General features: G+C 36.6%; 1 protein-coding gene across 2 annotated transcripts in view; it reads right to left on the reverse strand.

The window, feature by feature from the left end:
* Nucleotides 1-14,020: 14,020 nt before the first annotated feature.
* The window catches only part of taf1 (TAF1 RNA polymerase II, TATA box binding protein (TBP)-associated factor), a 124,567-nt gene continuing 115,862 nt past the window's right edge, over nucleotides 14,021-22,725 (reverse strand). For both annotated transcript variants that reach the window (XM_073058162.1, XM_073058161.1), the window contains 2 exons: nucleotides 19,273-19,450; nucleotides 14,021-15,785 (listed from right to left, as the gene is read on the reverse strand). In XM_073058162.1, coding sequence (XP_072914263.1) covers nucleotides 15,563-15,785; nucleotides 19,273-19,450 — 401 coding nt within the window. In that variant the 3' untranslated portion in view covers nucleotides 14,021-15,562. The remainder of the gene's footprint in view (nucleotides 15,786-19,272; nucleotides 19,451-22,725) is intronic.

A 22,725-nucleotide genomic window follows, 5' to 3' on the forward strand; every position in this document is an offset into this window, starting at 1 on the left:
CCGCCTGGTTGCTCACCGCTTCACCGTGTTGTACTACTGCGCGGCAGCAATGCGACGCTGCAGGAATCGCATGCGCAACAGAGGCGATTGTGTGGATTCGGTGGAAAAGTCCAGAATGTTTGTCTCGTTGGGGCCGTGTTGTGGTGGAGCTAGGCGTCGGATAGAAAATAATGGATGTTTCGTTTGTATATCAAAACGTTCTGGTAGTTTTCAGAAAAATAAACTAATTGATGATTTTTGAAACGAAAACCGGTTGGCGTGTAAGTCCAGGGTTAAGGGCTTTAACAGGAATATTGTGATCTCAGAGGAAACAGTCAACGAGAAACATACAAAGCGCTGAAGGAGTTCAGCGGATCAGGCAGCATAGGGGAAATGGGGAGTCGACACCCTTCATCTCGTGTCCGAAAAGATTAACTTGGTTTGATGGAAGAACAAAACATTCACTTCCAACCACTATCACTTCCCTGCCCCCCAAACACACGCACGTACACACTGTGGCGAAATGCAAACAATTCTTGACTTGGGGGAGGGAGGTATTTGGAAGCAATAACATTTTTACTAATTCTGCCTGGAAAATATTGGGGGAAAACCGACAATTCTGTAAATACTCAGCCGGCCAGACACCAACTGTGGAAGGAAAAACAATATTTACAGTTGAAGATTTTCTTCTATGTATAAAAATCTCGAATGAATGGCTTCAACATGAAATGTTTAACTCGGTTCGCCTTCTAAAACATGCTGGCAGACCTAATAAGATTTCCAAAATTTTCTGGTTTTATTTTGGATTTCCAGTATCTGCATCTTCTTCATTTTATTCAGAATCGTTATAGTTCATCTGCAAAGAAAAATGCCACTTTTTTTTGAGAATTAACTTGCAGGGTAATTTTTTCTACAGAGGGCGGTGGTTAGCTGGAACAAGCCACTGGTGCAGGTAGATACAATTATGTTTCAAAGCCATTTGGACAGGTGCAGAACAATTCAAATCAAAGGCATACAAAATGGAGTTAGGGTAGGTCAGCCGACAGTCACATGGAAAAGGGCTAAAAGGACGAGTTTCTTTGAAACAGAAATCATACTTTCTTTTTGTAGATTGCCCTGTGCCACCATTGATTTTAGTTGTAGAAAAGTAAATGTCATTAATATCAAATTAAAGAGTAAGAACACTACTTTTGTAAATGCATTAATTATTTATTTGGAAAGAAGATGCTGAAATGGGTAACTTCTGACGGCAAATGCTAAGATTCCAGGGTGACACAAGAAATCTGGAATACTCATACTTTAAAAGCTGTGGGAACTCAACAGGTCAGGGAGCCTATGTGGAAACAACACTATGGGTTCGAGATCCTTCATCTGAACTGAAAGATAGCTAGTAAAAAAAGGTGAAGGGCTGGAGTAAAAGTTGGCAGGCATGAGTTGGATCCAGGTGAGGGAGTTTGGGTGGGGAAGGGGTGATAGGCAGATGGAGGAAGGGGGAAGTGATTGTGAAGAGGGGAGTAGAAGTAGGGCCAGAAGTTGAAGTGAAAGTGACAAACAGCTGAAAAAAGTGGAATCTGATGGTAGAGGAAGGTGGAGCATGGAATATAGAGAGGGCAGATGGAGTTTGGTGGGTGGAGGAAAGAGACTAAAAATCAGGAGGAAAGAGAAAAGGGATGGGGTGGGGAGAGGAGTTTACCTGAGGTTGGAGTGTTCAGTGTTCACGCCACCAGATTGTAGAATACTCACGTGGAATAGAAGGTGGTTCCTCTAATTTGTGTTTAACCTCATCTTGGCAAAAGAGATGGCTATGGACCTGTTACTGTGGTAATGGGGAGCAGAATTAAAATGGCTGGCAACCAGGAGATTTAGACAGGACAGCCCCAGCAGACACAGTGACTGTGCTTGAAAAAGTGATTGCCCAATCTGTGAAGAGAAAGTCACATCAGAAGCACTGCATGCAATAAATAATGCCAGAAAATATACAACACACAAAAAGAGATACTATGACTATCCAGAAATTATTTAACAATGTTTACTTATAGCTTGACTTATGGTCCACTTTGCTTCATATTTTAAGTGTCAGAATGTTGGGCTATTTACCATTCCTGTCCCCTCTGCCAGATTCACTATTCTAAATGGTATCTTCTGTTGTTCGTATTATTGATTAAAAACAAATTTACTTGATGATACATCAGGTTAGGAGAATTAAACACAAAATTAAGAACTTTGCATTAAGCTCTGGTTGCAGCTATGAAAAAATACTAATACAGAAATTAAAGCAAAGTGGTTTGAATGTTGTACTGTAACTTGCATGTAGATCGAGTAAAGATTAACTATTTTCAATTGTTTTTGTTTTCCAATAATATCCAAGAATCAAAGCAGCTGACATATTAAATTTAATATTTAACAAGAAAATTGCAGTTAACAACCCGATAGTTTATTTTCACTTATCAAATTGTGACATCAGTTTGACTGAATTTCGTTTTGTGCTTTAATGAAGAAATATGAAAAACAGCTACATGGCTGATTCGGCTGACTTTAACATGGGATAATCAGTTTATGAACAAATTAACAATTAGGTAAGTGAGTGAGAATAAAATATGGAATCAACTTATACCCTAAAGCAAAGGCAACATACAACTGAAATAATACAGTACTGTACCTGATAACTTAGTGAGGTACAAAGAACAAAAGATGACTATACTTCAATTATGTGAAAATCATTAATGAAAATAAGACAATGGTGTACATATCAAATTATTTTGGTTTGACATTAATGAAGCAAGGGCACTTAGCTTGCCAGACATCCCAAGAAAACTGATATGTAAATGCATGAGTATGTGCAAAAATATTCAATATTCATAGTAAATAGAAAAATAAAGAGTAACAAGTCACTAAATGAAAGCAGGTGCAATATTGCATGTGATCTTGCTATGATCTCTAAAGTTATATTCATTCAGAAACTGTTCCTTTAAAATCATACATTGCTAGCTTTCAGAAAAATAAAAAGAGGAACAACATTTCTTTTGTCAAGGTACCCCAACAATTTGGGAACTGGAGAAATTACCAATCTCTGATTAAGATGAAATTTGTACATATAATTATATAAATCTAAATATACAGTTAATCTGATTTATACTAACTTTGAAAAGGCAGTTAATGTCATCATTAAGGATAATGAAGTCAAAGTCCTGGCAAAATATTGACCTCAAAGTAAGCACTTAAGTATTCAGTAAATCAAGCTACATTTCTACAAGAGGAGTTCATGTTTGTTAATGATCTTTCAATAAGACAAAGCTGAAGAAAACAAGTTTTGAGATACAGTGTGTGGGGGTGAAGGAGGGGGTAAGGGAATGGCAAAGTTGATTAAGGTTAATAACGAAAGATATGGATCCAGCTGCAAGTTGTAGTAAAGATGTTGGTGAGCACAACAGGTACAGCAATGTACAGCAAGATGAATAATATCTTAAATTACAAGGAATGACAAAAATCTGCAATTACTGATTACCTGAAATTGTTGAATCGAATTCTGCATTCCCAAAGTTTTAAATGTGACCTATTCAGCTGTGTTGTACCTTGAGCTTCTTTGGAACAGTGTAAATAAAACAAGTTGAAAATTGACAGGGATTTGGAAGCTTGGTCACACATAGACAGTAAGGAGTGTTCTACTGATTGTCATAAGAATCTGTCCTTGGCCTTGACCTCTTCCTCATCCTATCTCTTGGTAATATCCGAGGTAGCCACCTTCCATAGATCAGATCAGTAAACTCTACCTTGCCTTCATCGATCAACCCTTTCACATTTGTTTTAAGATAAAGTTTTACCTAAATTAAGTACTGAGAAGATACAACTGTACATTTCCCATAAACTCTGTAACCTTGCCCTGGCTCCCCAGGCCAAAGGCCACAACCCAGGTGAATTATTTGACCACAGATTGAATTGGTGTCCTCTCCCCATTGCAAAGACCCACTTCATTCTTTGCCCTGTATGATAAATTTTCTGAATCTTGCATGCATAAGAATATCTCACAGCAAATCCAAAGCTCTATCATCCGTACTCAAAATCTCAGTTATTCCAGAATCCCCTACCCTGCTCTGTCCCACTTCGTCATTCTTGCTTTTAGTGAACTGTATTGGGTCTAAGGAACCAACAACAAAATATTTGCTTCTAAAACAATCCCTCATATCCCCAAATACAGTCAGTCTTTCCTGACTTTTATATTCAACGTCAATATCCGACTGGGATCCTACTCTTTTCTAAAGCCAGACTGGCAACATTACATTCTACTCAATCATCAGCTTTGTACTTACAAATCCAATTTGGCTTGTTTTTGTGTAGTATTTTAAACTTCTAATCTACTCCCACTCAGCCTCACTGTCTTACCCTCCAGCTAATTCCTTCTATCAGCTACACCAAGAATTAACATAACAGTCTTCTTCATTGCTTTAAACTTCAATATTAAGATTTTTATCAGTATTTACAGATGCGACAGTATGTTAATAGGACGCTTAAAAATGTAACCAAGGCAAGTACATGCTTGATAGAGCTATTTAGAAAAGCATATAATTCAGATAACGGTAGTAGAATCATTTCAAGCATGTATAAGGGTTTGTCAAATCTTAAAACACGTTCGACTTCATACATTAAAACAAAATGGGAGAAGGAAGGAGCGATAATTATATCTGAGGAAGAATGGACAATAATATGGAGGTATCAATGGAAGTGTACCAGTTCACAGAAATGGAGGGAGTTCGAATGGAAAAACTTGATAAGATATTTTATTACACCCTCTCAGAAATCCCATTATGATAGTAACCTCCCTGTTTGCTGGAGAAATTGTGGAAATCAAAATGCAAATCATTATCATATTTTTTGGGACTGCCCTGTTATCAAAGACTATTGGAGGGAGATACACAACGCCCTACAAGACATCTTTAAATGTGAAACACCTTTAGAGAGTAAGAGCATATATTTTGTGCATATTCCTCAAGAATAGTTGAAAAGAGATAAATATTTAATGAATATACTGTTGGTAGCTGGTAAAAAGACTCTTACTAGGAAATGGTTATCACAGGAAAGCCCAACTTTAAATGCCTGGGTGGAAATTACAATGGACATTTACAAACTGGAGAAGATAACAGCATCTGTTAATCATAAACTGGAACAATTTGATTCACACTGGGAAAAATGGTTTAACTACATAATGCCTCATAGGCCTGATTTTATTCTCACAAATCAGATCAATAAAAAAAAATCACTCCCTACTTGTACATAGTTTTTTCCTTTTGCTTGTTTTTTCTTTCCACTCTTTTCTGTAAGTGTATACCTCAGATAAATACTATGTGGAGATTTGTGACATATATTGACAGATGGTAGAGGCAGGTTCGGTATTGTCATTTAAAGCAAAATTGGATAGGTATATGGACAGGAAAGGAATGGAGGGTTATGGGCTGAGTATGTGTCAGTGGGATTAGGTGAGAGTAAGCGTTCGGCATGGACTAGAAGGGCCAAGATGGCCTGTTTCCGTGCAGTAATTGTTATATGGTTATATGATTATACATATATATACAATGTCTGAAATACATCTTATGGAAATGTTTGTTTGATGATGAACTTCAATAAAAAAAATTACAAAAATAATAAACTTCAATAATGTATCCAATAAAAAGGTTATAAACTTATATTGCACCACCTGGCAACCCTGATAATTTTTTTGGATGACGGAAAAAGATTTTTTACTGATTATCAGGATGCAGAAGAATTTGCACAATAACTCCCAAATATTCGTTAACCACAGCCAAAGATTTAAAAGTGAAATGGATTAAAAATGAAGACAGGGACAGTGAATGGAGTTGATGGATGTTTAAGGACAGAAAAATATTTAAATATATTCTTAATTATATGATACAGGGGGAGAAAGGTAAAAATTTGAGAAATATTAATCGAGAGTAGTGATATCATTTTTTCTTTTCTTATATATACTTTTTTATGTTACGGGGGAGCTGGAGGAACTTCGGATTGATTGCTACAGGACTCATGTGTGTAATCATGGCGATTGCCATGACTTGTACAACGGAGGGGGTTAATGTTGTGTTTTTTTAAATTCACAACATTAATAGGGGGGTATTTTCTTATTTTTTCTTTATAATCTATTTTTCTTTTATCTTTCTTTCTTTGCCTGGACAATTGGGGGGGGGGGGGAAGGGGGAGACACATAGCAACATGGAGAATTTTAAAAAGATTCCCCAAGGTACTACGAAAGTTGAAAGGTTAGGTATTACTATAGATTGGAGTAACCCTGTTAAAAATAATGACTAATTTACTGAATTTTTAAAGTTTTAATGTTAATGGGCTTAATGGACCGGTGAAAAGAAAAAGAATTTTAACATACATTAAGAAAATGAAAATAGATATAGCTTTTTTACAAGAAACACACTTAACAGAGATAGAACATCAGAAATGAAAGAGAGATTGGGTCAGAAATGTTATTGCAGCTTCATTTAATTCAAAGGCGAGGGGAGTTGCAATTTTGGTTAATAAAACTTTACCAATTAAAATACAAAATGTATTAATTGATTCTGCGGGGAGATATGTAATTATACATTGTCAAATTTTTTCAGAACTATGGACTCTTATGAATATTTATGCACCAAATGAAAATGATGTAAAATTTATACAAGAAGCCTTTTTGAATTTGGCTGACGCACATGACAAAATATTAATAGGTGGAGATTTTAATTTTTGTCTAGACCCAGTTTTAGATAGATCAACAAAGGTTGTTACAAAATCAAAAGTAGCAAAATTAACTTTATCATTGATGAAAGATTTAAATTTGATTTATATATGGAGAAGAATTAATCCAAAAGAAAGAGATTACTCATTTTATTCAAATAGACATAAAACTTATTCAAGGATAGATTTTTTTCCTATTATCAATGAATATTCAAGACAGAGTGAAAAATATGGAATATAAAGCAAGAATATTGTCAGATCATTCCCCCTTGACAATGACAATGATGGATAAAGAGGAATTGATTTACAGATGGAGATTTAATTCAATATTATTAAAACGTCAAGATTTTTGTGATTTCATGAAAAAGCAGATTCAGTTTTTTTTAGATACAAATTTACATTCAGTTGATGATAAATTTATAGTATGGGAAGCAATGAAGGCATATTTGAGAGGCCAGATAATAAGTTATACTTCTAAAATTAAGAAGGAATATATGGTAGAAATAGATCAATTGGAAAAAGAGATTACAAAATTAGAAAAAGAATTTCAAAGATATATGACAGAAGAAAAACAAAGACAACTTGTTAACAAGAAGTTACAATATAATACACTTCAGACATATCGAACAGAAAAAGCAATTATGAGAACTAAACAGAGATATTACGAACTAGGTGAAAGATCACACAAGATTCTTGCTTGGCAGTTAAAAACAGACCAGATTTCCAAAACGATAAATGCAATTAGAACAGATGTAAATAAGATTACTTATAAACCTTTAGAAATTAATGAAACTTTTAAGAATTTTTATTCTGAACTGTATCAATCAGAATCACAAAACGATAATGTTGAGATAGAAAGGTTTTTATCACAAATAACTCTTCCAAAATTGAATTCGGAAGAACAGAAGGAATTAGATATGCCTTTTACATTAAAAGAGGTCGAAGAAGCTCTAGGATCACTTCAGAGTAATAAATCCCCAGGAGAAGATGGTTTTCTGCCCGAATTTTATACAAAGTTTAAAGATTTACTAATTCCTCCTTTTATGGAGTTAATATACCAAGCGGAAAGAACGCATAAACTTCCAGAATCTTTTTTAACAGCTATTTTAATAGTATTGCCAAAAAAAGAGAGATCTTTTAAAACCAACATCATATAGACCTATTTCTTTGTTAAATACTGACTATAATAGCAAAAATTTTATCTAATAGATTATCTAAATACTTACCAAAATTAATACATATGGATCAAACAGGATTTATCAAAAATAGACAATCGGCAGATAATGTAACTCAGTTACTTAGCATAATTCATTTGGCACAAAAGAGGGAGGAAATGAGTGTGGCAGTTGCCTTAGATGCAGAAAAAGCATTTGATAGATTGGAATGGGATTTTTTATTTAAGGTATTGGAAAAATATGGATTAGGAGTATCTTTTATAAAATGGATTAAAATACTAATCCCAAAGCTAAAGTAGTGACAAATGGTCAAATTTCAACATCATTTCAGTTAACAAGGTCAACTAGACAAGGTTGTCCATTATCACCTGCTTTATTTGTGTTGGCGATAGAACCATTAGCTGAATTAATTAGAATGGACCCAGATATTATGGGTTTCAGAGTTAACCAGGAAGAATATAAGATTGTTTTATTTGCTGATGATGTTTTGCTTTATTTAACAAACCCATTGTATTCGCTGCGTAAATTATCTTCTAGATTGGAAGAATATGGGGAAATATCAGGCTACAAAATAAATTGGGATAAAAGTGAAATTCTATCCCTTACTAAAGGAGATTATAGTCAATGTTGACTAATAACTCAATTTAGATGGCCGATAAATGGTATAAAATATTTAGGTGTAAGAGTTGATAATGATATAAAGAATTTATATAAATTAAATTATTTACCATTATTGAAAAAAATTCAAGATCTTGATAAATGGATGACGTTACCAATAACATTAGTAGGCAGAGTAAATGCTGTAAAAATGAATATATTCCCTAGATTACAATATTTATTCCAAACACTAACAAAACAATTACCACAGAAGTTTTTTCAAGGGTTAAATAAATGTGTGAGGAAGTTCCTTTGGAAAGGTAAGATGTCAAGAATATCATTGGAAAAATTGACATGGAAATTTGACCTAGGAGGGTTACAACTTCCAAACTTTAAGAATTATTATAAAACAAATCAACTTAGATTTATTGCATCTTTTTTTGATGAAGATAAACCTGCATGGATTAGAATAAAATTAGATAAAATAGGAGAAAATATACCAGAAGCTTTTATATATAAATGGGAATCTAAATGGATATGGGAAAAGAAAGAATCTCCTATACTAAAACATTTGATTGATTTATGGGATAAATGTTGATGATGAGATAAAGAAATCTTTATTAACAAATAGACCTTTAATTCAAAATAAACATTCCTTTTACAATGGATAACCAACTTTTATACAATTGGTTTCAAAAAGGGATTAGATATATAGGAGATTGTTTTGAAGGGGGTATATTAATGTCATTTGATCAATTAAAGAATAAATACAAAGTATCAAACAACACTCTTTTTTGTTATTTCCAATTAAGGGCTTATTTAAGAGATAAATTGGGTCAAACAATGTTATTGCCAAAACCTAATGAAATAGAAACTTTAATAATTCAAAAAGGAAAAATTAAAACATTTATTTCTTGTATGTATAGTTTGATTCAAAAACAGGCAAGTAAACAAGGAATTCATAAGTCAAGACAAAAATGGGAAACTGGTTTGAATATTAAAATTGAAGAAACAAGTTGGTCAAGACTATGTCTTGACAGTATGACAAATACAACAAATGTCCGATTAAGATTAGTGCAATATAATTTTTTACATCAATTATATATATTACACCACAAAAAATAAATAAATTAAACCCAAATTTATCTGATCAATGTTTCCGATGTAATCAAGAAATTGGTACTTTTTTACGCTCTACTTGGTCTTGTTTTAAAATTCAACCTTTTTGGACAAATTTAAGAATTTTATTGGAACAAATTATTGGAACACAACTTCCACATAATTCAACATTATTTTTACTAGGCGATATTGAAGGGATAAAACCAAAATCCAAACTGAATAAATATAGAAAGAATTCATAAAAATTGCATTGGCAGTAGCCAAAAAGGCTATTGCAGTTACTTGGAAATCGGATTCATACTTAAGTATAGATTGTTGGAAGAATGAAATTTTTAGCTGCATTCATTTGAAAAAATTACTTATAATTTAAGAGTTAAATATGAAATATTTCTGAAAATTTGGTGCCCTAATTTACAAAAGATAGGATTAAATATATAGGTGCTCCGAAAATAAAATTATTGGTTATCTGGGGAAAGAAATAAATATATATACTAAAGCTATTATGAACTCCATGGAGCATGTGGGGATCTTCCGATATCCAGGCATTCTTTCTTTCTTTTTTCTTCTCCCTTTTTTTCTCCTTCTACAGGGATATGTTAGGGGGGAGGGGTTAAGGGGAGGGGGGAAGGGTTGATAATTTTTTTAAATAATTTTTTTTCCTTCTGTAACCTATTTGAAAATTCAATTAAAAAAATGTATCCAATAACTGAAGAAAATGGAAGTGAAAACTGTAAACTAATTCAAAAGCTAAGAGTACAGAAATATTTGCTATCTTTCAGATTTAGATTTATGTATTTATCACATGTACTTCAAAACATTCAGGGAAATGGATCCTTTGCAACCTAAGAATGTGCTGGAGGCAGCCCACAAATGTCACTACACATTCCAGTGCAAACACAGCACGCCAACATTGTTCTCATAGAATTAACACAAGCAGCAACTGAAACATAATCATAGCAAATCAAACCCCTTTCCCAATCTGCAAACCACCCACTCACTCACACACACAGACAGGCCTACAAATCTAGGGCAGGCTGCCTTCAACCTCCAGTACCTCTCCTGGACTCAAAAACATCAGGCCTCTGACAAACATCAGTATCTGGATTTCAACCTCGGGACTTCAACTTTTGTATTTAGATCCAGGACGCTCTGATCATGGGACTTTGACTTCTGGACTTACACAGGCCTCCAACCCCAGGACTTGTTGACCTGCGGGCTCACCAACCCTTGTCCTCTGGGCTCACTGACCTTGGCCCTTGCCTGGACTTCATCCTCAGTACCTGCCAAACTGACCTCTGTCTTCGACGATTGAAAGCCTTTGACTGCAGAATGCTCTGACTTCCAGCTCCTGCCCGACTCTTGAATACCCAATTTTATTCTTAAATCCTCTTTCTCCATAAATCAGTACAAAATTTGCAAGGGGGGACATAGGGTCAGGAGAAGTAGAGTCTGTGTGGATAGAACTGAGGAACAGTAAGGGCAAAAGGACCCAAATGGGTGTTGTCTACAGGCCACCAAACAGTAGCATGGATATTGGGTGCAAGTTGAATAGGGAGTTAACATTGGCATGTGGCAAAGGTAATGTCGCAGTAGTTATGGGGGATTTCAACATGCAGGTGAACTGGGAGAATCAGGTTGGTGCTGGACCACAGGACAGGGAGTTTGTAGAGTGCCTACGGGATGCATTCTTGGAACAACTTGTACGACAGCCAACCAGGGACAAGACTATTCTGGATTTAGTGTTATGTAATGAACAGGATTTGATAAGCGATTTCGCAGTAAAGGAGCCATTAGGAGGTAGTGATCACAATATGATGAGCTTTTATCTGCAATTTGAGAAGGATAAGGGCAGCTCGGAGGTGTCAGTGTTGCAGATGAACAGGGGAAACTATGGAGCCATGAGGGAGGAGCTGGCCAAAGTTGACTGGATGGATAGCCTAGCAGAAAAGACAGTGGAACAGCAATGGCAGGTATTCTTGGGAATAATGCACAAGGTGCAAAATCAGTTCATCCCCCAGAGAAGGAAGGATTCAAAGGGAGGAAAGGGGCCTCAGTGGTTGACAAAGGAAGTCAGAGACTGCATAGCATTAAAAAAAAGGAAATATGACAGAGCTAAGGTGAGTGGGAGGACAGATGATTGGGAAGTTTTTAAGGAACAACAGAACTTAACTAAAAAGACAATACGGGGAGAAAAAATGAGGTATGAACGCAAGCTACCCAGGAATATAAAGGAAGATAGCAAAAGCTTTTTTAGGTATGTGAAGAGAAAGAAGATAGTTAAGAACAATGTTGGGCCCTTGAAGAATGAATTGGGTGAAATTGTTATGGGAAACAGAGAAATGGCAGAAGAATTTAATGAGTACTTTAGATCTGTTTTCACTAAGGAAGACACAAGCAATCTCCCAGATGTATGGATGGGCCAAGGACATAGGGTAACAGAGGAAATGAAACAGATTGACATTTGGAAGGAAACGGTGATGAGAAGACTGATGGGACTGAAGGCTGACAAATCCCCAGGTCTAGATGGTCTGCACCCTAGGGTACTAAAGGAGGTGGCCCTGGAAATTGTGGATGCATTGGTAATCATTTTCCAATATTCCTTAGATTCAGGATCAGTTCCTGAGGATTGGAGAATGGCTAATGTTATCCCACTTTTTAAGAAAGGAAGGAGGGAGAAAACAGAACTATCGACCTGTCAGCCTGACATCTGTGGTGGGAAAGATGCTAGAGTCCATTATTAAGGATGAAATAGTGGCATATCTAGATAGCAGTGATAGGATTGGGCCGAGCCAGCATGGATTTACCAAGGGTAAATCATGCTTGACTAATCTATTGGGAGTTTTTCGAGGATGTAACCAGGAAGTTAGACAGGGGAGATCCAGTGGATGTAGTGTACCTCGATTTTCAGAAGGCATTTGATAAGGTCCCACATAGAAGATTGGTGGGTAAAATCAAAGCTCAGGGCATCGGGGGGAAGGCATTGACATGGATAGAAAACTGGTTGGCAGATAGAAAGCAAAGGGTAGCGGTGAATGGGTGTTTCTTGGAATGGCAGGTGGTGACTAGTGGGGTGCCACAGGGCTCGATATTGGGACCACAGCTGTTTACCATTTACGTTATCGATTTGGATGAAGGCATAGAAAATAACATCAGCAAATTTGCTGATGATACTAAGCTGGGTGGCAGTGTGACATGTGATGAGGATGTTTGGAGAATTCAGGGTGACTTGGATAGGCTGGGTGAGTGGGCAGATGGCGTTTAATGTGAATAACTGTGAGGTTATCCACTTTGGGAGTAAGAACAGGAAGGCAGATTATTATCTGAACGGTATAGAGTTGGGTAAGGGAGTAATACAAAGAGATCTCGGAGTCCTTGTTCATCAGTCACTGAAGGTGAATGAGCAAGTGCAGCAGGCAGTGAAGAAGGCTAATGGAATGTTGGCCTTTATTACAAAGGGAATTGAGTACAAGAGCAAGGAAATCCTCTTGCATTCGTACAGAGCCCTGGTGAGACCACACCTGGAGTATTGTGTACAGTTTTGGTCTCCAGGGTTAAGGAAGGACATCCTGGCTGTAGAGGAAGTGCAGCGTAGATTCACGAGGTTAATTCCTGGGATGTCTGGACTGTCTTACGCAGAGAGGTTAGAGAGACTGGGCTTGTACACGCTGGAATTAAGGAGATTGAGAGGGGATCTGATTGAAATATATAAGATTATTAAGGGATTGGACAAGATAGAGGCAGGAAATATGTTCCAGATGCTGGGAGAGTCCAGTACCAGAGGGCATGGTTTGAGAATAAGGGGTAGGTCATTTAGGACAGAGTTAAGGAAAAACTTCTTCTCCCAGAGAGTTGTGGGGGTCTGGAATGCACTGCCTCGGAAGGTAGTGGAGGCCAATTCTCTGGATGCTTTCAAGAAGGAGCTAGATAGGTATCTTATGGATAGGGGAATCAAGGGATATGGGGACAAGGCAGGAACCGGGTATTGATAGGAATTGATCAGCCATGATCTCAAAATGGCAGTGCAGGCTCGAAGGGCTGAATGGTCTACTTCTGCACCTATTGTCTATTGTCTATAAAATAGTTATATGCTAACACTATTGTAAATGCTGGTATATAGCATTTACTTTCAAAGTAAGAAAGTAAATGGTGGTACAATTGATTTAGCAAAGTAAAATACTCAATTGAATTTATTAACCAATGAAAACTCAAAATATATGTACAGTAATGTCTGAGGAATAATAATGAAATTAAAAAATCTCTCCCCCAAATAAAAGTAACCTGTATTCAGAGAAAAAGGATTTTTGACATTGTGTTTGTTACTTGCTTCTGAAAACTGAATTCAAAACAAAAGCAACAACCACTTTGAGAATACAACTTTTCCTGAGAAGTTCATGACACACCAGTTCTATTTGAAAATAAAATTAAGTACCAGAAGCTGATATTTTAATGGAAAACTGCATGTAGCCATTTACAAGAAGATTTTACAAAATTGCAACATGTACATCATAAAATGTAACAATAAATATTTTTCTTTAATCGTATTTGTAAAATACAAATCATGATACCTTTTATGCCAAAATTCTCCAACCCAAGGGTACTGACCCATTTGTACAGTTTCTGGAGTACCAACCAAACTGCAGAGCATAACCAAGTGTTAATTCCACAGAAGAATTCCAATACTAAATGCTCACAAAATATTTCACTGCGATTTTTATCATGGTCAAGTTAGTTCTTATGCAGGAGTCATACGAGAGTTTCAGTGGTTCACTGACTAGGTGTCAAGGAAATGAATTCCTAATTTAAAATACTTAAATCAAGAACAGGAAAGTTTAGTACAGAATACTGAATCAACTTACCAAACAAAAACCACAAAAACACAATGGTGTCAATGACTTAATATGGTTTAGAACTGCAGAAGGGAGTATTTACAACAAGCTACTGGGATAGAACCATGATAAATAGAAATTAATCTAAAAACACATTTGTACAGAAAGATCAACATATTTTCCAAAGACCAATGTTCTCAGTTAACCACTCAAGACAAGTACAAATGGATACTATTCAACAAAATTTTCATTATGTGGGCATCCTTCCAGCAAAAGAAATCTAACTTTAAAATTACTTAAGGCTTTAAGCTTTTTTACTTCATTACCAACAGTTCTTTGAATTTTGAATCAAGGGTGGGGAGGGTGACAGTTGGAGTTCCAGTTTTAAATCTCCCCGGTTTTCCATTTTCATTTACTATACATTTCCCTCTTGGATATAGCTTTGAATTAACATAACACTGGATGGACAATATTCAAATTTTCCGTAATAGGCAGAAGTCAATCCATCTGTATATTCATCACATCATGAGGTATTGTATTCAGTTTGGGACTAGGCCAAACTTTTACTTGTTCATTATAAAGGGTAGTGTAATAACAAAAAGACCAAATTTAAAGTAGGTATTACAAACAGATGCAATTATATCAAGGGCTGTAAATTCAGAAACATAACATTGCTATCACTTAGGTACAAATATTGTTTCCTGCCAGAGAAGTCTGTTAAAAACAAGCTTTTAAAGCAGTAATAATGAAGTCTGTGATATATGTTCACTAATAGCAAACATTTTTTAGGGCTCCCTCATGAACAGAGAATAAAAATTCCTAAACTCCTGGGTTTTTTTTTTACATACAATCTTTGTACATATTCCAGGAACCAGCTTATATACAGAGTTTCATGTGTTTTGATACTAAGCACAATTTGTTAGTAGAGTTGGTATTTCCTCATAACTTTACAGAAGATTCCTAATCATAGTAAAAGTTTATTGTAGGAATATAGCGAAAAACTGCTCGTAAGTTCTCAAGTAATCCAGTGTAAAATCTGTGAAGTTATTACTGACATTATTCAATGAAGTCTGCCTTCATTGCAGTGATAGCAACACTGGATGGAGCTGATGCACCTAGTCTTGCAAAATGTAATGATCAGCCTTCGATATCCGAGTCCACATCACTGTCCCCTCCAATTGAATGAAATTCTTCACTATCTTCTTCATCTTCACTCAGCTGAACCTCATTAAGAACACTTGGCCCATGCCTTTGTTCATCATCATCCTCCTCTTCTGACAATTCATAATCACATCCTCCACTGCTAAAGGTTGTGTCACGAGTATTTGACTTCAGGTCAGTTTCTTCGTAACTTTCATAGCTGGAGAAAAATAAAAGTTGCATTCATTTTTCAGGGAAAACTGGTTTAATTGAACCAGGATGAAATAAGAAATGAAATTATGTAAACCAATCAAGTACATAATGGCCATACTTCTGTCTTAAATTAGAGGTGCAGTCATTTGATAAATGTATTTTTTCCAGTCAAAAAGCACGATTACATTTCCTGCATTCTTTCTTCTGAAACATGTAAAACTCACCTTACATTTCAATATCTACATTTTACTGTGCAGTCTACTTGTTTTCTAGGCAAATGCCAAAGAAAGCAGGTAAATACTCAACTAACTCTACAAAACTTATCATTCTCTAAAGCAATTTCAACCCATCCCTCCACTCATTTTCTCTGCTACTATTACCGTAGATTCCGGATTTTAAGCCGCTACTTTTTTCCCACATTTTGAACAGCTTTGAACTTTGCGGCCAATAATCCGATGCGGCTAATGCAAGGTTTTTTTCATGCCGCCTCGTAAACATTTTGCCTCGTAACAGTAGACCAATAAAATTGATGAGTAGTTCACAGAGGTCCAATGAAATTGTACGATAAATCAAGCGCACTTTCACAATTAAATTATTGTAAATCAGTCATTTGTACTCACCCTCATCAACATGGAAAACACTCGAAGCATTGTGCTACCTACCCTCTTAGTTTAAACTATATTTGTTTTCTGTACTACATCGCGGGATGCTATGACGACACACCCGGTTTCGCGGCGTCTTGTGGGAAAATGCCGTTTGCGATGAAACGGAAAGGAGGGGGTCGAGCGGCGGAGCGGCTTTGGATCCGAGCGAAATCTGCTTTTAAATGCCGTTTGCGATGAAACGGAAAGGAGGGGGGGAGCGGCATTACGCGAGCGGCTTTGGATCCGAGCGAACTCTGCTTTTAAGTTAAAGGTATCAATAACTTTTCCTGGTAGGCTGCAGTATATATATTTTTTACCAGTCGTTAGGAGATATTGGAATGTTGTTCAGTAAAGAAGTATACGCAACGTATATTTAAAAGTAGCCGCGTACGGGCACGGTTCGAAAAAAAGCATTTGCAATATGTATTTGTTTTTGTTACCATATGGATTTAATTAAAAGTTAAAAAAATCCTCACGTGTAATATCTTTCTGTGTAAATATCTCATATTACAACGTGGGACACCTGCGGCCGAAAATCCGGTGCGGCCTTTACATTTAAAAAAATGATTTTATTTCTAAAATTAGTGCCAGCGGCTAAAAATCAGGTGCGCTCTGTAGTCCGGAATCTACGGTACTTTCAAATCTTTCCATAGCCTTTTTAGTATTTAGCAGGGCAGATAAATCATCTGTTCCAGTTTTAATCATTATAGTCAACTCTGAGACAATCAACTTCCTGTATTCTCCTCCATAGTTTCTATTAAAATTTCAAATGTGTTGCTTAAGTTCATCATCCATAGGACCGTAAGATATAGGAGCACAATTATGGCATTTAACCCATAGTCTGCTCTGCCATTTCGCCATGGCTGATCCAATCTCCTGACTTCTCCCCGTATCCCATCATGCCCTGACCAATCAAGAATCTATCAACCTCTGCCTTAAATTTACATGAAGACTTGGCCTCCACAGCTGCCTGTGACAAAGAATTCCATAGTTTCACTACTCTCTGGCTAAAGAAAATCGTCATCTCCAATCTAAAAGGATGCCCCTCTATTCTGAGGCTGTGTCCTCTGGTCTTAAGACTCTCCCACCATCCTCACCACATTCACTCTATCAAGGCCTTTCACCGTTCACCCTCATTCTTCTGAATTTCAGTGAATACAGGCCCAGAGCCATCAAATGCTCTCCATATGACAAGCCATTCAATCCTGGAATCATTTTCATGAACCTCCTTTGGACCCTCTCCAGTTTCAGTACATTCTTTCTAAGATAAGGGGCCCCAATCCTGCTCATAATACTCCAAGTGAGGCCTCACGACTGCTTTATAAGCCTCAACATTACATTCTTGGTTTTATATTCTATTTATTCATCTTGAATGCTAGTATTACATTTGCCCTCCTCACCACACTCAACCTGCAAATTAACCTTTAGGGAATCCTGTGCAAGGACTCCCAAGTCCCCTTGCACCTCATTTTTTGTATTTTCTGTCCATTTAGAAAACAGTCAACCCTTTCATTTCTTCTACCAAAGTGCATGAAAATACCCTTCCGAGATTGTATTCTATCAGCCCTTTCTTTGCCCATTCTCCTAATTTGTCAAGTCTTTCTGTAGCCTCTCTACTTCTTCAAAACTACCTACCCCTCCACCTATCTTTATATTGTCTGCAAACTTTGCAACAAAGTCATAAAATTCCATCATCCAAATTGATGACATATAATGTAAAAAGAATCGGACCCAACATAGACCCTTGTGGAACACCACCAGTCACTGGCAGCCAAAAGGCTCCCTTTATTCCAACTCTTTGCCTCCTGTCAATCAGCCACTGCTTTATCCATGCTAGAATCTTTCCTGTAATACCACAGGCTCGTAGATTGTTAAGCAGCCTCATGTGTGGCATCTTGTCAAAGGCCTTCTGAAAATCCAAGTACACAACATCAATTCATTCTCCATCGTCAATCCGGCTTGTTATTTCTTCAAAGAATTCCAACAGATTTGCCTGGCAAGATTTTCTTTTGAGGAAACCATGCTGACTTCAGCCTCCAAGTACCCTGAGAACTCATCCATATTAATCGACTCCAACATCTTCCCAACCACTGAGGTCAGACTAACTTTCTCTCCCTTCTTGAACAGTGAAGTGACATTTGCAATTTTCCAGTCTTCTGGAACCATTCCAGGATCTAGTGATTCTTGAATGATTCTTTACTAATGCCACCACAATGTCTTCAGCCACTTCTTTCAGACAGAACTCTGGGGAGTAGACCATCTAGTCCAAGTGACTTATCTACCTTCAGACATTTGAATTTCTCCAAGAACTTTCTCTCTATGTATTGTAACATCACATACTTCATGACCCCTGACACCTGGAACTTCCACCATGAGGACTGATGCAAAATACTTATTCAGTTTGTCTGCTATTTTGTTGGCTCCCATCACCAGCATCGTTTTCCAGCGGTCCAATATCCATTCTCGCCTCTCTTTTACACTTTATGTATCTGAAGAAACTTTTGGTATCCACTTTAATTATTATTGGTTAGCTTACTTTCGTATTCCATCTTTACCTTCTTAATGACTTTTTTAGTTGAACCAACAGGTTGAATCGTAATTATAAATCGAACAGTTTTAGAAAAGAAAAAGGATGTGCTTTGCAGCCAAAGCAGGTTACAGAAAGCAAACAAAAATTTCATAATCATAGCTGATAAAGGTGATTTGTAAAAATCAACATTTTATCAAACTCAGAACCAGGTTTATTATCACTGGTATGTGACATGAAATTTGTTAACTTAGGAGCAGTAGTTCAATGCAATACATAATTTGGAAAGAAAAATAATAATAAATAAATAAATTAAAATATACCTTATATTACTGTCTTCCATGATCTGAGAAGTCTCACCACCATCTCCTTCATAAGACATTAGGCTCTCCTCATTTTCCATTCCCATACGTGTATTCTCTGGTATCAGATGAAGTTTTTTTGGTCGCATAGCAGTTGTTTCAACTTCAGAGTCACTGCCACTCTCACTAAGTTGAATGGCTGTGTAAAACAATGAACAATTTGATAAATGGACAATGTTATTTATTGCTGAACCAACAAAGACTGCCTATAAATTTCAAGGTGTAAATTTATACTTTCTTTGATAATAAATGTGCTTTGAATCTTTTAAGATACTTCAGTATTCCAGTCAAGCCCAAGGCACCAGGAAACAACTCTGCTGTAGCTGAAATGCATGTGACAATGATATATGTCATATGGATAAACTCCATATGTCAACTCTATACGTCAAATGGATAAACTCCATTTATAAAAAGTACAAGGCAATTCAATTTGCTGATCAAATAGGAAATTTGCAAAATCTAGTGTGCCTGCCATGTTGCCCAGAAGTTGACATGATGCAGTGGTAACACTATGTCCTATGTATTCTGACCAGTCCATGTACTTTTTGAGAGGGTGATTTTAGATGCATATCATATTTTTACTGAGTTAAGTATTGTATGTAATTAGTTTTGCTACAATAAGTGTATGGGACATTGGAAAAAATGTTGAATTTCCCCATGGGGATGAATAAAGTATCTATCTATCTATCTACCTATATTCCTGACAGGATATACATAAATGACTGAAATAAATAATTTACTGAAATGGTCAATTATTTTCATGCAAGGAAGAATCTAAATCTTTACAAAGCAGAGGACAACCAAAATTAACACCAAACATGAAGAAAATGAACATCAGGATTGTATGTGGCGATATATATGTATTTTGATAATAAATTTACTTTGAAGTTTGAACTTTGAGATCAATGTGAAGGAAACAGAAAGTTCCTTACAGGAAACTAAAACAGGTGGCAAGGATAATATATTTCACTTTGAGAAGTGAAATTCCTGTGAAGAAATTGATTTGAATTCATGGACACTAGAAGCAGTCCTGGGAAACAGTCCTAACAAAATAAATTATAGCTGTGAACAAGACTTACACCTGAATCTTGCAGAGGAGAGGGAGGGAGGAAGGTAGTTATAGAGAGGGGACAAAGCGGTGTGGACCAATGGTGTAATTAGTAACTACTGAATCCAGTTGACCTCCAGTACCATCTATGTGGAATTTGCACATTTTCCTGGCTGGGTTTTCTTCAGGTAGTCAGGTTTCCGCCTTCTTCTAAAGACATGTGGGATCACAGGCTAACTGACAACTGGAAATTGTCTCAAGTGTAGATGAGGGATAGAATCTTGGATGTAGTTTTGATAGATATAGCAGGAATAAAATGTAATTAGTGTAGGATTTGTGTCAATGTCTATTGAGGTTTGTCGCACACTCATTGGTGGAAAGGCCCATTTCAGCATAGTATGAATTGATCCAGACGACATGAAGTCTTTGTACAGGATACCAAATTGGGTACTAATAACCAGAGTTTGTCAAGAGGGAGTAGTGCATAGAAACACGAGTGTATTTGGAACTGGAGGCAGAGTAAGCAAAGACAAAAGGATTAAACTGATCTTTTTGTTTAAATGTACACTACAATGAATATAAATTAAAGGAACAAATAGAAATTAATGGGTACCATCTACCAACCATTATAATGACATGGTTGAAAAGTGACTAGACTCAGGAATTATTTAACTTGTAGAGAGAGGCAAAATAGTAAAGGGGTTGAGGTAGCTCTGACAAAGAATAGAGTAAAGGCAATTGAGACAACTGTCTTGCTTTATAAATTAAGCAACAGAATTCCAAAAGCAAGTTGGTTTGTAGGTTACTGGTCTAACTGAGTGTAGATGGATGGGGATTTGACAGATGTGAAAAGAATTAAATTGCAGCTAAATAAATGGTAGGGACAAAATAGAAAAGGGATTTAAGGGATTTTTCAGTTTGTACCTCCACTCTAAAACATCATATATTTACAATTTTCAATTCTTAAATACACAAAAAAAAAAATCACTTCTGGAATGGTAACCATAATGTAGAACAGTTGTAAAGGAAGAAATAAACGGGGTTGTCAATAAGTTAAAGCTATAATACAGAGGAATTTAAACCTACAGAAAGACCAAAAAGAAAATAGACACACAAGGGTAGCCCAGGTAAGGAGTAAATAGAGTATTGTTTATAGAGTACAGAACTGATTCTTAGAACAGCATATTCCGGAACCACTGAGCTATACTGGACAACTAATTCCTCGTAGCATCCCTCATCGCAAAAGTACCTCTCAGAGGCAGTGATTATATGATTGAATTTTACATTCACTGTGGGGGAAGAGAAGAATGGTGTTTTAAACTTAAATAAGCACCATCATAAGGGCATGAAAGCTGCAATGAACTTACAAATTAGGCGTGGGGATCAGTCAAGTGAGCTGCATTAAGCATTATTCATTTACACAGCATGAAAGTAGGTCCTTTGGCCCAATCTATCCATGATGACCACAGCACTCTCCCTGCTAGTTCCAACAGCCCATATAACCCTCCAAGCCCCACCATGCAAATGCCTCTTAAATATTGCAATAGTATCCGCCTCAACCACTTCCTCTGGCAGCTCATTCCAGGTACTCACTACCATCTGTGTAAAGAAGTTACTTCTCAGGTCACTTTTCAATCAGTCCCCTCCTATCCTGTACCTATGCCCTCTGGATTTGGACTCCCTAACCATGGGTAAAAGACTATGTCTGTCTACCTTACCCACGTCCTGATTTTATTAATTTCTATGATGTCACACCTCAGTCTCTTACCCTCCAAGGAATATAGATACAGCATGACCAACCTCTCCCTCTCAGACCCTCTAGCCCATCTAGAATCTTCATAAATCTCTTCTGCACTGTCTTCAGCTTGACACCATCTTTTCTAAAACTGTGTGGCCAAAACTGTACACAAAACCTCAAGTGCAGTCTCAGCAACAACTCAAATAACTGCAACAATGTCTATATTCCTAAACTCAATGCTCTGTCTAATCTGACTATTGAAGAACAACATGCTGACGACACCACTGTTGTTGGCTGAATCAAAGGTGGGGATGAATTGGATATACAAGGTAGAATGGTGCCACAACAACAACTTCTCACTCAAAGTCCAGCAAAACAAAACAGTGGATTATCAACCACAGGAGGACGAAGCTAGAGCTCTGAGCCAGTTGACATTAGAGGATCAGAGGAGAGGGTCAGTAGCTTCAAATTCCTTGGCACTATCATATCATTGGACCCCTCCTGGGACTAGCACGTAAATGCCATCATGAAGGAGGCATGGTAGCACCTCTACTTTCTTAGAAGTATGCATAGATTCAGCATGTCAGCTGAAACTTTGACAGACTTCTATAGAATCACAGTGGAAAGT

Source organism: Hemitrygon akajei, chromosome 10 (genome assembly GCF_048418815.1).
Source record: "Hemitrygon akajei chromosome 10, sHemAka1.3, whole genome shotgun sequence".
Taxonomy (NCBI): domain Eukaryota; kingdom Metazoa; phylum Chordata; class Chondrichthyes; order Myliobatiformes; family Dasyatidae; genus Hemitrygon; species Hemitrygon akajei.